At 40.8% G+C, this 17325-nt stretch overlaps 1 protein-coding gene across 4 annotated transcripts in view; it reads right to left on the bottom strand.

The window, feature by feature from the left end:
• Positions 1-17325, bottom strand: part of MICAL2 (microtubule associated monooxygenase, calponin and LIM domain containing 2) — an 812711-nt gene that overhangs the window by 463507 nt on the left and 331879 nt on the right. For 2 of the 4 annotated variants that reach the window (XM_085648193.1, XM_085648194.1), the window contains exons 17-21: positions 13550-13672; positions 12951-13205; positions 12663-12764; positions 3289-3435; positions 90-170 (exon numbers count right to left, since the gene is read on the bottom strand). The exons of the other annotated variants lie outside the window; for them this stretch is intronic. In XM_085648193.1, coding sequence (XP_085504319.1) covers positions 90-170; positions 3289-3435; positions 12663-12764; positions 12951-13205; positions 13550-13672 — 708 coding nt within the window. The remainder of the gene's footprint in view (positions 1-89; positions 171-3288; positions 3436-12662; positions 12765-12950; positions 13206-13549; positions 13673-17325) is intronic. 4 annotated transcript variants of the gene reach the window in all.

Raw genomic sequence — 17325 nt, 5'->3', positions numbered from 1 at the left:
GGGTGAGCAGAAAAACATGATGTGTTAATGCAGGCCATGCAAGCACCACAAGGTGACTCATACACCCAGCATGTCTTACAAAACAATACCTGCTCGGGATCAGGTAAAAACGGACTGTTCTTTGTTGCAACCTTATGAGCGCTTAATTCACTAGCATCAATGGGTACAGACTAACAAACAGAGAAAGTGGAACACAAAGAACATCAATTATCTGAAATCATCTTAGCAACAGAGCAGTATGTTTAATATTATACTATATAATTTCCGTAACTATTTCCCATTATAGCCTGAATACTACCTATGCTTCAACAACTGGGTCCTAATAACTAATCAATTAGGTGCATGAAGACATAACTCCTTCAGACAAGCATAACAAAGTTATCAATATGTGAAGAAAAACTATGATATTTTAAATTTAGAAGTGGATGCACTATTTTAAAGAACAATACAGAAGTAGCTGCAAAGAATAAAATTGTCGAGCCACAGTGCAACCCCCAATAACCAGCAGGAACACCCCCTTACTGTGGCTTCTCTGTAAGACTATTATTAAGCATCTGTACAGCAGAAAGCCGTCTTTGCCATGTGTAGAGCAACATGGGCTTGGTTATGCATCGTTTCGATTCAGGCACAACAGACCATCATGCCTGAAAGGTTGGGCAGGTAGGGCAGCCGCTGTGCTAGGGTATGCTGAACCCCGGCATTTCACAAGAAATAGCTACGTAAAGCATTCAGTGATATACACAGCATCAATAAATGGTCTGCTTGCCCGGAAGAAACGCAATCTCTGCAATGCACAGACACTGTGGCACCACTTACCTCTGTTTCTCAATTAATTTCACTTGATTCTTGTGAACAATTTGAGAGAGCATACCCAAGTACCTATTCAGTAATTCCAACACAATATAGTGTATTGTCATAAATTAATTTCAGAACACAAGTACAAATTGTATGTGGACACAGGGCGAGTATCCTTTCTACCTCTTAAACCATACTTATGTTTTTACCGCAAATCATGAAGAAATGGCTGTGGGAAGTAGGAACAGCTATATCAAAGCTATTGAAACAATTCATTATTCATTTGGTAAATCAATGGTAATATGGGAAATACCCAACTGTTGGCGGATCTGAGGTAAATTGCTGAATTTTCCCTTTTGCAGCAGTTCTCTCTTAAATTTATGTATCAACAAATTGAATGAAGTTCAGTGTGTGCGCTGTTGCAATTTGCACGAGTGATAAATTACATAATCAGAGTTTTGGAAAGATGGCTCTCTCCTTCAATAGGTATTAAAACAGACTCGATGCTTCAGATGCAGAGAGTCAACATTCGTAGACCATCACCCCTACTTGTCGTAATTTATAAAAAGTAGACTACTAGCAATTTTTCAAGCTGAGTGGGACAAGCATAGTTTGCTTTCCTATTGGAGATTTATGTGAACCAAGAAGCAAAGTCTCACATATCAGCATTAAGTTGCCTTTTGGATGAAGGAGGGTTTAGAAGAATTTATTATCCATTCCAGATCAAGGCAACAGGTACTGTTTATTTGTTTTCATCTTCGAATTTACTGTTTTGAGGCTAACAGCTTGAAGCCGAATTTGAAACTGAGCTAGCTGTGGTGGCAGAGGCATGACTTGCATTGATATTTTGTTTCTAAGATGCTTTACATGGAATCCAGGACAAGAGAGATTGATATAGTGAAAATACAACTAGGAAACAAAGTCTCATTGTGGGAATTTCTCTCAAGAACATACCATACAGGAACTCCTCAAGGTGCAGAAGATGCTGAAATGCTCACCTACACCTGTTACAGAACTGAATGAAAACCTTCAAAGGGTGAATCCACTTTGAGTTTCATCCTGGAACCTGCTGATGCATCTGACAGCATTAATAAGGCATCATTACCTCTTGTTAGATGGGGAAGGACACTGATTGCAAACTTTTCTAAAGGGGCTTACATACAAAGCAAACAGAAAAGAACCAAGCAAACCACCTAAGAATCAACCCTTGGGTCCATGAGACAGCAACTGCACATCTATGCTCTTTGATGATAATCGGACCCTGCCCAAAAGCGGCAAAAGAACCAGTAGAACTTCTTCCATTCTCCATGCATTAAGCAAGCAACAAACAGAACTACTCGGAGTGAGGAATCAAGGGACTGACTTAAACCAACTGTACAACATTTCTACAATTATTTTTATCATTTCTATGACTGTTAGAGCGAACTTTGTAAGGATTCACAAAGGTAAAATATATTTTTAATAATCTACAAAACCATCAACCAAACTCAGCGAGAGAAGCAATGAAAGAAAGGGGAGTGTGGGTGTGCTGCATGAGATGATAGGAAAACAGAAGGGTGGAGAAACAGCATGCTGAGGGGAGACATAGGGAACCCAGGGCAAGGAAAGTGAAGCTGGGAGAGAAGATGTCATCAGAAAAGAGGAGTGGAAAATGAGATAAGAAGTTGAGGATATGGTGCTAGGGAACGGGAAGGAGAAGAATGAGAAAGCAATGGAGAATAAAAGGCCTGGATTGCATACAGTGCTATGCAAGTGAGGAGAGAGAAAGCAAGAAAGTACAGGGGTGGAAAATAAATGTGACTAGCAAGAAAAGGAAAGGGACTTAATGCCCTTCTGTGAATACATTACTTGTGCACATTTCATAGGCATAAATTGTGTTCATACATATTCCCAGGTTTTCAAAACTCGGTGATTATGCACAAGGTCCTTTAGGCAAAATGCAGATGGTCACAAAGCTGTTTTATGCATATTTTGTTTGACAAAACAAGCACATGAATACATACAGTGTAAGCATTATTACAATTTACTAAATTACCAGAATCAGACACTCAGTGTTTAACTGTTAATCACACTGCAGGAAAAACTTACATAGAAAAATACTTCAAAAGGTTTTTCATAAAGTTGTTGGTGTGTAGTGATAATTAAAATTTAGCTGCAATATTTCCAATAAGATATTGCTGGTAGAATTTCTTAGTGAGCTAGGGCACGCCGTGCTAAAAAAGTGGTGGGTTGAAGGCCACGCATTAAAATCTAAGAAAAGCCACTCAGCCTTCCACCCATCCAAGGATATTAAATTGAATACCGTACACTGGGTATTAGTAACACCGGTTATCTAATGTGACTAGACAATGCAGGTGCAGTATAAAACTCTATATAGAAAATAGCTGATTACTACAAATTCTTCCTTTATCTAGTATTAACCTTCTTACAATGGCACCACCCAAAAGGAGTACAGAGCAATTTTGATATGAGTACAAGTTAACAGCATGGTACCTTTCCAGGAGGAGGAGAAGCGCGATTAGGTTCAGAGGCATTAGATGATGAGGATGGAGAAGCAGATGATTTAGGAGATGATGAAAGAGGAGGGTAATAGGAAGGTTTAAGTTGAAAATGTGACAGACCACGGGCAGGAAGTTTATTCTGTATAGAGCATAATGGGAGAAAAAATATCAAATTATGCAAAAATGGAAAAATGGAAAACAGGGTTGATGCAAAATAATAAGAACAAGCTTGTGAACTTTAGAAAAGTAACCAAATGATAACACTCAAGCAATTGGTTGATGGACTGGTTCATGCAAAAAGAAGTGTATGAATATGTGGTGAAATGATTGGTATTTTTCAATTTGAGGAGAGGTTTCAATATTCCCTTGAACATTTAGGCCTTGATTACAAGTGCCTTGGACTAGGTAGTGGTATATACTACCCCGCATAAAACCTGCTACCCTGGGTGACATGTTACTGGGTGCTAAAATACAATCTATTCTGAGGCTCTGAGTAAAAAATAAAGCATTACATGCAGATTCAGAACTGAAGATATTGAAATCCATAGCTTTTGACTTTTTATGGCAAAGTTTCACCAGATACATTTTGCTAGGTTTAACCTGATGAAATCTTTTGGCTGAAAACAGGGTGCGATAATCATGGCACAGCCGAAGTAACGATCCATGTGCAAAGTCAGATTTATTCCCACAAGGCTTCGAATTCTTCTTCCCTCTCAGAATCAAGGTCTTAATCTGTATAAAAAGCATTAAAGCTTGCAATCCATAAATAAAAGCCTTTGCATAATATATGGGTTAAAGCACCCCCGCTGTACATTATAAGGATACTGCAAGTCAATGAAGAGATCTGTGACCATATAGATGAACCTTTATAAAATCATGGAACTGAGGTGATTAGAATACATGGTTATAAAATCACCCTTGGCAAAATCCACTTAAATCATTGGTGTCTTACTCTTTCAAGTTCATTGCAGATATAAAGAATAAAAGCAGAATCTGTACTGTAAAAATTAAACACACCCAAAAGCCACTAGTAATTTTTGCAAAATGATATTAGAGTCAGTTTAATGACAGTCAGATTTAAAAATGCGGTAGCTTAGAATCTGTAGAAACGTGTAGCGATTCTATCTTTCCTGAAATTACCAATAGGATAGATAAAATAGACATGTCATCATATAGGTGTCCTTTATGCTGATCATTTTATTATCACACATCACCTCAAAATTTACATCATCAATGACATTACTATGGATCCTCAACCCATTGTATGTCACTTGTTATTTATGTACTAGTTTTATGTGGTATTTACTGTTCTCACATATCGCCTCATCTTTGCCCAAGCACTGTGCATAGCTCTTGTGTGGACCTAACCCACTACACACTGCATTTGACAGTGTTTACCATTGGTTGGCAGCACAGCCTAAAACCAGGCCATATGCCTAGAAACCTAATAGCCTTTGGCCACGTATAGGAGGGATTAATTAATTGATATGATTTGATTTATGTTTATAAAAACAATAATATAGAAATGGGCTTAGCAGGAACCCAAAAAATCACTAAGGCGGAGGAACGTCGCACCACTGCATTTTGAGCACTGGATAAAGGAAAAATAAAATGATAATAACACTATGTAATTATCATTTTATTTTTCCGGTTTACGGGTCAGGGTGTGGCTTGGCTGTGTCATAGCCAGCAAGAGGAGGAGTGGTTGGCACTTAAGTGCGCATGACAGTTTGGCCTGCCATCTTGGGCCGGCCAAACAGTCATGCGCACTTTGCATGTTTTTCACCAGGCTGTAATACACAGCCTGGTGAGGAACATGCACTGGTGCCCACTGCCTGTCTGAGCGCCGAACCACGGTGTTCAGACCAATCACAACGCAACATTGCAGCACTGTGATTGGCTAGGGGAGTCTGTTTATACTTTCTGCTTCACGCAGGAACAGGAGAGCAAGGTAAGTATTTTTTTCTTTTTTTTTTTCTATCCCCCCGCGCCCCACCCGGTTCTCTCGGTGGCAGCTGCCACTGCTTCAGAGAATATCATGAGCATAATGAAAGTGTTTTCAAGTTGATTCTCTACTTAATAGGAAGCCAGTGGAGTTAAATTCTGGCTCGTGAGACATGGTCAAATTTCCCCAAACTGTTTGCTTTTCAGACTGCAAAGTTTTGCATCTTCTGCAGCTTAGCTAATGATTTTTCAGGTAGGCCAAATAGAGAATATTACAATAGTCAATTGATTCAAAAATCATGCAGAGAATACATAAGCATGAGACCAATGTGACAAGAATGGAGGAGCTTCCCCAGAAGTCGTAGGGCCCAATTCACAAAGGTAAATATATATGTGCAGATGTACACACATGTAGGTATCATTTTTACGTTTTTTGCTATTCACATTTCCATGTGGAAATGTATACTCAGTTGTACCTGCATGTCCCTACCCCCTTCAATAAATGGATGCAGTGTCCTGCAACAGAATTTAAGAGGGTAACGTTAATAAAAGTAACTTTTCACCTACTAGTGGAGATATCTGCCATCCGGTTACAGATCCCCCTATGGAGAAAGTATGAGAAAACTGAATAACGTTTATGTGAGAGGGTGGTCCAGAACAAGGACAAAGACTCACCCTATTCCACTCATGCCGGTCTGGGTACGGTCATGCGATGGGAAAGGTTAATCACAGTACCTCCCTCATCCTTACAGGAAGAAGGAGCCGGCTGGGGAAAGGCCAGCGAATGGGCAACGAAGGAAGGACTGGAAAGGGCGGGGCAACCGGCCTTAAGGAGGACGACATGGGAGGAAGAGTGTTGGTGGAGACAGTGGAGACGGAACCCGGAAGACGCTGAGCCGAGCAGGGAAGCGACGGATCAACAAGAAGAGGAGACACCGCCGGAGGACAGGGAGATCGAGGAAACAGCAGCAGGAGCGGTAGATATCGAGTAGGACGTGGAGAGCTGGTCTGAAGACTGGTTGACGCCCCGGGAGGACACTGTAAAGCCGCCGCAACTCAGGAGAGTTGCGGCAGACGTGGTGAGTGACACAGAGGGGAAGGGGGGTGTTCAAAGGGGACAGCACACCTAACCTAAGCCCGAATTACAAACCCCTTTCCGCCAGTAACGCACCACGTGTCTTTTGGTTTTGTTTGGTAATCCCATCCTATACCTCCGGGTATTTGAGAGGTGCTAACCTCGCGTTGCTGCTCCCGTAAGGACCATGGAGCTGTCATCACGTCCTTCGCCCCTCACACTTTTTGAATGGTTTCTGTTTTCCTTTCCTTTTTGTCTTGCCCTACTTTTACATTCTAATGGCTGGGTTGAATAGGAGAGAAGATATCCCCTAAGTCAGACCGATTCTAGGCTATGTATAGAAAGCCCTTGATATCCTGGCGTAGACACACAGGAGTGGTCTTGTAGCAGGGTTTCTAATATTTTCCTTTTGTGTTCCTTTAAAAACCCTCCACTTTGGGTGTGGTGACGGTAAACCATATTAGAGATAGGCCAGTCTACTGACCGCTCTTTTCTTCTTTTGGAAAGACCACGAGGAAACGTCACCCAGGCCTTGATATACGAAGATCCCCAGGAGAAGAAGAGAAACCAGAAGAATCAGCAAGAAAAGGTCAACAGGACCATCCTTACCACCTCTAGTTGGAAGACCACCCTAACCACTTGGCTTATTCAATAAAAATCCAAAAATTCAAACACCAATCAGGCCTCCTGGATTCTGTTTCCGCCCATCCCTCTGACAGTTTATTTGTATAATATTTCAATGTAAAATATGAATGAAAAATCATTTAGAATGATTTCTATCAACCTAGCACTATTACATTAATGAGTTACAGCACATTAACCCTTCAAAGTAAATTTGCATAAAATTTTAACATTGTTAAATATTTTAATTTAATTTATAAATATCATTTTTTTAAATAAATAAAAAAATCAAATTACCCACCCTCGTTACCATTTTTATTTTAATTCCTAGTAAAACCAGTTAAAAGTTATGTATTTAATTAAAATCCTTTTTTCGGTTTGTAGAAAAAAGTTTCAAAGTATACACAAATATTTAAGTTTATTGCTAAATTTAAATTTAGAAACAAATAATCAATAACTATCCATTTTTTTTTAGCACTAAACATATAAATGTATATAATTTAAATGTTGAAATAACAATTAATTCCTATGAGGGTGACGGCAGCAGACTCTTCCGCCTGGAATACCGACGGAGAGAGCGGTGCCCCTCCTGAGCTGTATGCCAGGTTAAGGCGTGACCTGTCTCCCGCAATACACGGGTGCTCCCAGTAAATCCCCTGAATACCATACCTCAGATGGAATAAGGATCACTGGTTTTGTATTGTATCTTGCATACTTTTAATTTTTTCCTTGAGTTGCTCTTTTCTCTTTTGTTACACTAAAACACTTTTGGAAGTTTGATAATCACTACAACTCACAGCAGGACAATTTGGTCCTGACACCTTTTTATAAGGGTCACAAGGCTGAAACATGTAGACCACCCTCTTCACTAACAGCAGGTATAATTATACAGGGGATATCCCTGGGTTCGGTGTTTCACGATTTGCTCTCGTCTTATCTCTAAGACCCAAGGGTTCTTTTTTGTGATTATGACATTTCAATTCCCTGACTCTAGCCTTTTCTATGGGAGTGTATTTCAAGCTTCTCGGAGTACGTTTAAACCGGTTTTGACATTTTTAGACTTGTAGTAACTTTAAAAGTGTATTTTGTGAATTGCAATGGTCTTACTCATTTCTGGATGTTAGGTTTGTATTAACATTATTATTATTTATATGGCGCACAAATCATCCCCCAGGGGATCTCTTGGCACTGGGAAGCAGGCATCTTAATGCAGAATTACTCAATTAAAATAGCCAGGTTTTTAGGTGTTTCTTAAAGATTATCAAGGTGGGACATGCCCGCAGGTCTTCTGGTAACGCATTCCAATATTTGGGGGCCAGGTAGGAAAAGGCGCGGCCACCCATCTTAACTTTTTTAATTCTTCGAGTTTGAACGAGCTTTTGGCCACTAGATCTTAGCTGCCGGGCCGGGGTATACCATTCTAATTTCTTAGTTAGGTATCTAGGTCCCCGTCTGTAAAGTGCTTTGAAAACTAGGCATAAAAGTTTGAAAACTGCTCTTTTCCTAATAGGAAGCCAATGTAACTCTCTCAATAGCGGTAAAGATGTAGTACGTGCTGGCTTGTTCAATGCTAGGCGTGCCGCCGTATTTTGAATGACTTGTAGCCTTGAGAGCAGGTCCTCCCTCATCCCCACCAGCAGAGCGTTTCCGTAATCTAGTCTACTAACTAGAGGTTATTATCCATTAAAATGCCCAGGTTTTTTGCCCATTTTTGGGGGGTGGGAGCTTCTCCAAGTTTCCTAGGCCACTACTCCTCTGTCCACAAGTCCTCAGCTTTCCCAAACAATAAGATCTCAGTTTTGTTGGAATTAAGTTGCAGGAAGTTCTTTCTCATCCATGTGGCTATTTTTAGCATACAAAGCTTGAATCTATCTTTGGTCACCGCGGGCTCCTTCTCTATGCGGACTATCACCTGAGTATCGTCCGCATAGGAGATGTTTGGAACCCACAGGATTTGATGATGGTGGCCAGAGACGACACATAGATATTGAACAGGGTGGGGCTTAGTATGGAGCCTGGAGGTACACCTTTGTCCACAGTTGTAGTCTGGGATACGAGGGTGTCCAGTTGTACACATTGAGATCTATCCGATAGAAAACGCTGCAGCCATTCTAATGCCATCCCTGTGACACCAAACTCTCGCAGCTTATCTAACAGGATTCTGTGAGAGATGGTGTCAAAGGCTGCTGACAGATCTAAGAGGACCAGCATTGTAGGGGTCCCTTCATCTAACAGTAGCCTGATTGTATCTGTTACCTCTGTTAAGGCAGACTCTGTGTTGTATCCAGCACGGAAGCCAGACTGTGAGGGGTCCAAAAGATTATAATGTTCCAGATAGTCTGAGAGTTGTCGGTTGACCAGGGTCTCCATTATTTTTGGGCAGCCAGGAAGAAGAGAAATGGGTCTATAGTTTTGTAAGTCAGCGCAATCTGCTGATGGTTTCTTGGGCAGAGGTTTAATAAACGCCTTCTTCCATTTCGATGGAAAGGAGGAGGTTACTAAAGACAGATTGCAGATTTCCCTAATTGGATTTACCAACTCCATTGCTAGGTCGGAAATGATGTGGGGGGAGCTCCCCATTTTAACTTTCCTTCAGTCCCACCCATTTAAAAAAAAAATATATTAACCATTTTACCACCACTCACCCTAGTCCCTCCAACATTTACTAGAAAGTAGTATACTGTCAAGAATTCCTGTCATACAAGGGAAACACGCCCTTATGTAAACAGGAGAGCTGTTACATAACTCAAGGGAAACACGCCCTTATGTAAACAGGAGAGCTGTTACATAACTCAAGGAAAACACGCCCTATAAAGGGAGGAACCGGGAGGTACAACGCTGTCGGATATTGTGTTCACACCGACGTACCTGCTTCGTGAAGAGCAGTGTTCCGGAGTGGTGCTCCAGTAAGGCAAGAACGGAGGTAGGTCGAGTCGTTACTCCCTGGGCCGTGTCTTGCCCCATCGTCACCTGAAGGACCCGGAAGCTCTACCGGTCAACCATTGAGCTTCGCTTTTTGACTCGGCTGAGTCCAAGCGCAGTGGCGCTTTTGCTGGTTGGAGTCGTAACTCCCAGCCCGACCAGAGACACAGGGACTGCCAGCTGTAACGCACACCAGGAGGTGTTTGCCGCGTTACAGACTCGGAAGTCCACAGGATCGATCGAGCGGCTGCTCTCGGTTCAGTCTTCTTGCTTGTGATTGGGGTATCGGTGACGCATCACCAGGAGGTGACTCCGCGTCCCGGTGCAGTCTGAGGAAGAGGTTGAGCGGCTGCTCCCTTCAGGTAGAGACCCCGGCTGGGTGTTTCCCTGACTCCTCGATTCTCCCCAACACTCTTCGTGCCCCTCACAGCCTACCGATTGGCATTGTCGGCCATTTCATTTCTGCCCTCTGTTGGCATACGCCGGGACCGGCGTATATGCAGAGGACGGTTAGGACCATCCGTGCTGTGGGCTGGTAACGTACTTAGCCTGGAGGATTCCAGTGACTATAACTTTTGTTTATTCTTTGTATTATATTTGCCTTCATTAAAACAACTAACCCTTCACTAGTGGTTGCGTCCTCATTGTCGTGTCTGTTAAACGATCCTGAGACGTTCAGGGCGTTACATATACTTATGTGGAGATCACCACCTACAGTGGTGGAGATCTCCAGGCAGAAAAGAAAGAAGAGACAGATTTCCAGCCGGAAGTTTGTGACTTGCATTTTGCAGTACTACTGTAGTACTAGCTTCCGTACTACAAAACAATGTTTGAGAATCGGGCCCTTCTTGAGCAGAAACATGTCAAGAAGATGGCACTTATCTTCACGTTTTAAGAGAAAGGTCTTTCTCCAGAAAAAAACATAAGAATGTAACTTTCATTGCCAAAGTTGAGGGCCAAAGGCTATTTATATTGCCATCTCTCTGTCTTTATGCCTACCACCAAGACGTCTGTAGCATAGAGGGGCTTTGAGGAAATTCTGCAACATCCATGTCTGAACTCCAACGAAGCATTCAACCACATTAGCTGTGGATTTTGGTGCTTGGAAATTATGATCCACAATTAATTGAATTTCTTCTTGTAGAAAAAAGCCATAGGATCTAATTATCTTGGCCAGGCACACAAATAGAGATTCAATAACATTGGTGAGAGTGAAGAGATTTGCAGTACCTCACATTTGATGGCAGAAGGGGTGGAATGAAAAGGTTGTAAGGCGCCTCTGAGTCTGACCATCCAGAAAAGAAGAGAACCAAACAGCAACAGACAGTTATTCTAACATCAGCCAAGTGGGCCAGATGTTTGGTAGGGGACACTGTGTGGGAGACCAAAAAAAGGAACAGAAGGGTCAGAGTTGCACTAGCTGCCTGACTACAATGAGCTAGTTTTCTCAGGGCTGGTAGCAGTATCATTGGTCTACACTGTTCCGTCACCAAACCGTCCAGATTGAACACAGGATTTGGCCTACGGCTAGCCTCGGCTACAGCCTCCTGTATGGACATATTCAACTGTGCACTTCCTTTGACCATAGGCAGTGGAGAATAAACCTACGAGCTGGCCGTCGGTCAGGTCATATAGTTAATATATGTATGCCATAAATGGCTGCACTATACATTTGATGTTGTTCTTTCGGCTAACCCACACTGTCCTAAACCATGGTGTTTGGCATCACGTAGTGTTAGCAATAATGGAATAGAAAACTATGTTTATGCTTCTATATCATCAAAAACACACGGGCATGTTATAGTTTCTTTTTCTTAGAAAACAGTAACATACACTTAAATAGGTTTCTGAAGTTGCCCGGGAAAAAAAAAACGTGATCATGAAACAAAACCTAAAAAGATACCTACCTTAGGCAGCTGGGGCCAATCTAGTGCAATCCATAACTCCCATATTAGCCATGCAAACCACAACTCCCACGACAAATGCGATGCTAAAAGCAAAATGTAATTAAACACTAACACATAATCAAACCAATTAATAACACTACACTCAGTCGTCTCTGTGAAGGTGGTAAGGGTAATGAGCTATGTAATCTCCTCTGTAAAATGAGTTACAATATTGGTAATTGAATCCGTTTATTTAATGGTGAGGTCATAAACATTGCATTTGTTGTGCGAGTTACGATTTCCATTGTTGTGCTAGTTGTGGATTTTTCTTCTAACCATAACTCGTGTATTTCAGTGTTTTTTCCACTTCTAATTCGTAAGCATAAGTATGCTTACTGTTTTTTAGGTGATTTAATCAGTGTTTCTGTTCAGCAAAATATATATACGTGTGTAATTAGGGTACTTCTACAAATGTACTCCACTGAAAACAGGTGTGAAGCAAGTGATTGAGGGACCCCAGGCAGTACAGTGTATGTAGTTTATGTGTGTACTTCACCAGCTGCTTCATAAATGAACAGCTGTTGAAACCTGGTGATTAACACGCACACTTAGGACTTAAAACAATACGTCACTACAACGGTATGGAGAACAGTTTAGCAGATACACCTTTGTATTTTTTGGCGGCTACATACAGTCCAACCAATCTTAACGCTTGTAAAAATCAAAACAAACAAATAGCGTTTTTGGAGGTTCTTTTTGTTGCAACGTTGTCTTTATTTTGAGTTCTTAAATATTAATTTGGCTGACCTGTTTAAGATTCAAGTTTTATAAAGTAGTCAATGTTAGTAACCCTTTAAAATCCCCTGCTCGTTAGGGTTGTTTGCATTGATTTATGAGAAATAACAGACATTCATTCACCTGCGGGGCATCGTCACTTCCAAACAATGAGGCCAGGTGCGCGGCTTTATCTTTAATACTCTTTTTGTGAAACTCCCTGTTTGCTAAGGACTGAGCTCTTTTCTGTAGCAAGGAGGATGAAAGGAAAAAAAGACAGAGAGAAAAGACTCAGTTAGACACCAGCAAGAGATAAGATACAAGAGGAGACTTTCACCATATGTAACATGAGTGAAAAAAAAAACAGGAGAAAAAACACATCAGAAATAACAGTCAAAGAAAAGCCAAGAAGAAGAAGAAAGAGCTCGTCACCTGGCTAATCTTTTCCTCAAGGTGCTGGAGGCGGTCAAGGATACCCGCAATGGCAAGCGCAGCGGGGCAAGTAGATGGAAATGCCTCTCCGCACTCGAAGAGCCCGGGCTGCACAGCAGCTTTCTCTAGCATTCGCGGTTTGCTTGAGTCATCTGTTTTTTGAGGGATTCTGGACTCACGTGTCACACGGGCAGCAGCCTGAGTAGGCTGCTTGGGCTCCCGGGCCACCAAAGGAGCCCTACCCACTCCCTGAAACTGGGAAACACTGAAAATGAAAAAAGTATTTTCTACATATGGCGCACACGTCTGCAAAACACACCACATGCATCAGCTTATTTAAAGATGTAAAAAATGAAACTTTTATGTAGCAACATCTTTAGCACTGATTAATTGAAATTTTTCTCCAATCAGCAAATGTGATCTATTGCAAAGATCAATTTAATCAGAAAAATAAAAATGTTTAATGCGTATCTAAAACAACGATAAAAATGGGATTAAAAATGCTTACAAAGCGTAGCATCTTCGATACTGAACATATTTTCAAATCTACTCCTTATGGTAAAAACGAGGCCTATTTATAGCTTCCTTATTAATCGTACCTGCCTTTTCTCTTGAGCTGGTGGGCTCGGTGGTGGGTCCTTTGGTTTAGCAAAGCGAGGGTTAACAGGCGGATCAGCAGGAGGTAGTAGTGCTGATTTATCTACATCAGGCAGGACTAGTGACTGGAATAAACATGTTTAGTCCACAAATGTGTTGCAGAAAAGCTTGGCAAAGGATAAAAGGGTAAAGGACATGTTAGAAAAGAAGAAAAAAAACTAGGGATGGTTACCGCCAATAGACAGTTCTTTGCACTATAGCTTGTACTCATTTGCATGCCACTCTTGAAAACTGTCTCGCTGGCTCTGTTAGTCCCATAGGAAAGAATCAGAAACCAAATTGATTCAAAATGGGGAATACCTTGAGAGTCCTCTGCCTGTCCGGTTAAAGAGCCCTGCTGCCTGCAAAAACCAGTTACTTTTAATTGTCACAGGCAATGCCTGGTCACTGGCAGAATGTCCATAGAAGACCAGCTTTAGAAGCTCTGCTTGGAGCTCATTAAAGAGCGCAAATTGCCGAATTACAGACTACTTCTGGATTGCAGCTGATCAGTTCATTTGGTTTGTTCTTCAAGAAGAAACATGTGCAGTGGTAAGTGGACAATGAATTCACTAGAATGCCTGTATGAATTTAGTGAGGCACACTGCGAACCTTCTCTTAACACTAACTAAAGGGGCTTAGCCTAACATTATGAATGTATTGGTAGTCTAGGTCAATTTCCTTTCCATATGAGTCTGCTTAACTGTAGTAACAGTGGAAGGTTAAAATGGTTTGATGTTGGGTCTTCAAGTTCTCAAGTTTAGCTTTAAGAATTGTTTGCCAGGCTGGAGACATCTGTCATCTTGCTTCGACAAAAGAATATCATACCGCAAAGGACCCCCCCACAAGAATTAACAATAGTGAGGCTATGGACGTCTTACTGATTAACCAATACTCTTGGAATAATGGTTTTAACACATCTAATAAACTGATGATAGGAAATGCGGTGGACAAGGAGGCATTCTTCTAGAAAGATGGTTTGCCCACTATGCAGAGACAAAACCTTTTTCACTATTCTATTACAGGTAAAAGTTGAATTGGAGCATGTGTGTAAGTCTTGCACTTTCAAAGTTGTGTAAAATTCATATCTGTTAGCATGAGTAGAACATTGAACTGCACAGGCATTTTATTATGAATATGGCTTATTGGAAACACCTGGTGTACATCATCCTTGAACTCTCTGAATCTGAAAGAACTCCCACAGATAAATATGAGGGGGGAGGTCTCTACACACATACATTTAAAGAACACTGTAACTGTATTTGATGAGTGTGCCCCGGGACATAGCCAACATTAATGCAGCATATGCAGTGGCACTGGGTTAGGAGTGGCCAAAAGTACCACAATTATTGTTCTCTTTCACTATCCACTGGGAGTTAGTGGGCATTGCATTTGGGCCCATGACAACCATAGTTCACCACTAAGGATGCCCCACATGAATCAAACTTGGTTTCTGATCCCACCATGAGCATTCAGAAAAACATTGTTTTGTTTGGAATCCAATGTTTTCCACATTAACCTTGGGAAACTAAAATTTCCACTTTGATATCATTTGTATGGCATGGGCAAATACTTGCAATTCATTTCTGGATGATAAAGATTTCTAACGTCCTCCAAAATTCTAATACAGTTCAGTGGAGTGTGAATGCTCCAGCATGAAAGACTGAGATCAGAGGATCAGATTTGCAAAGTTTTGCAAATCTGCCTCAACACCCGAATTTCCAGGAGTAATCACATATTCTCACAAAAAGAAATCTTTGTGAATTTGGCTGAATGTGTAGCGGGAACTCATTACGAACAATGCACCTCATCACAAAAAAATAATGTAGCTTCTAGTTAATTTTCTATTTGCAGATTAAAGGCATGCAGCATGCAAGAAGTAGATGAAGACCGAGTGAATGTTTCAGATGCATACTTCAAGGCAAATATGCATCTTTATTTCTTTTAACTATGTCTGGAAGTCTAAATAGTGACAGATTGACCAACAGTCTCAATTGCTACTCAGTAAAAATGGCACAGAGAAGTCTGTCCAAAAACTCACTAAACATATCACAATATAGAGCACAGATTGCCTTAGCTAACAACTTATTTTTCTGCTGCTACTACTTGTTGTGTCTCATAAGAACAATTCAGTGAGAAAAGTACACTTAAAACAAAACACTACAAATAAACACCTATACACTTTCCTGCATCTTTTGTTTTTCAGTACGTCATGAGAATCAAAAAAATAGCTCTGGGACACTCGCCATCTCATTGATAAAAGAAATCTCAAAGAACATTTCAAAAACAGGCTAATTCACCCCTCAGCTAGACAATTTAAGGATATGACATGTTACTGAGAATTTCTGTTCCTCAGTTCTTAAAGGAACAGATCTCCAAGGTGGATTATGATATCTAAAAAGATATTTAAGGGTGATTCTTTGCTCTTTCGTTTATCAAAATGCCAATAAGTATTTTCTTTTTGAATCAGTCTATAGGTATTTTGAAGTTAGAATTTTACATCGCTAAAGCACAGTTTCATGATTTTACATTACTGCTTCAACAGTTCAAAATTAATCCTTCTATACTTCAAAGTCAAAAGTATTACTTCTTAAGAGAAGTATTCAACATTTTGACAATTAAAAATTGGGTGGAAATAGAGAAATAAGGGATCAGAGAAACAGAACAATAACATGAAGCGTTTGGGGGAAGCTCAGGATTCCGGTTGATGAAGGCATTGTGTATGCATTCAACTGAGCAACAGCAGCAGTAGTCTCCCGCGCCTACATTCCTGCCATTAAGTTGTAACTCAGATCATTGCAAGAGGACAATACATGGCATATTTTTTCTTTCAACCCCACGCTGAATAGTTGGACAAATTGTTCAAAGCCAGAGTAGAGACTTGTATTCTACAAATAAAGATCTAAATTTGATATAAACATTTGATCAAAGGAATACTTTGTACTATTTGTCAATCTTGCTCTGCTTGCTTTCATCAGCACAAGTTATGTAATGAAGATTTAAACTTATAAAATAGTAAGTAATCCGTTTAGATCAGGTGGTAAAATGACAATTTTTCATGCAAGCATTGGACAAATCCCAGTTTTAATTATGCGCCTTTTCAAAAAGCTATAATAAAAGCCTGCAAGCTGAATATCTATATTTTAAGGAGTGTTGAGGCGAATACCTATTATAAGCCAAATGTTGCTGCAGCCCTAAAAGATGGCCAGTTATTAGTCAATGAACCGTAAAGATACTTGCCAAAGCAGCGGAGCCAGGAAGCAGGACAGTTGCAAGACTAAATGACAGCCAGCTGGGTCTAGTTGTTCAGTGGAATAATGCACCCTCTTCATGCATCTCTTTAAGACTTCAGGGTCATAGCTTCAAACTCTAAATGGGCCATTCAGACTTTCGTCTTACGGAGGTCATTAAAATGAGTACCACTGCATTTGGTAACAATAAACATCTGTTATTCAGTGCCACGGTGCACCAGGGGTGAACATGTCACTCACTAATACGCACCATGTTATTGTAGGCTAGAAGTGCCGGGACAGGTCTTTGAATGCAGCCACCTGCTAGGAAGTCTGATTGTATTGTATTATAGGTTCATTCAAAACAATGTTAAACAGGGGAGCATATTCTACAATAAAGTATGAGCCTATTTGCAGTTCTGATTGACTGCAGCATCTGTATTCTTTAGAGAGGAGACTGTTCCCCAGTTGTCGAATGGGAGACGTTGAGTGAGATTTCCTGATTTGGT

The sequence above is a fragment of the Triturus cristatus genome, chromosome 3_2 (assembly GCF_964204655.1).
Source record: "Triturus cristatus chromosome 3_2, aTriCri1.1, whole genome shotgun sequence".
NCBI lineage: Eukaryota > Metazoa > Chordata > Amphibia > Caudata > Salamandridae > Triturus > Triturus cristatus.
Note: the sequence above shows the minus strand (reverse complement) of the source record. Positions and strands in the feature narration are given on the sequence as shown.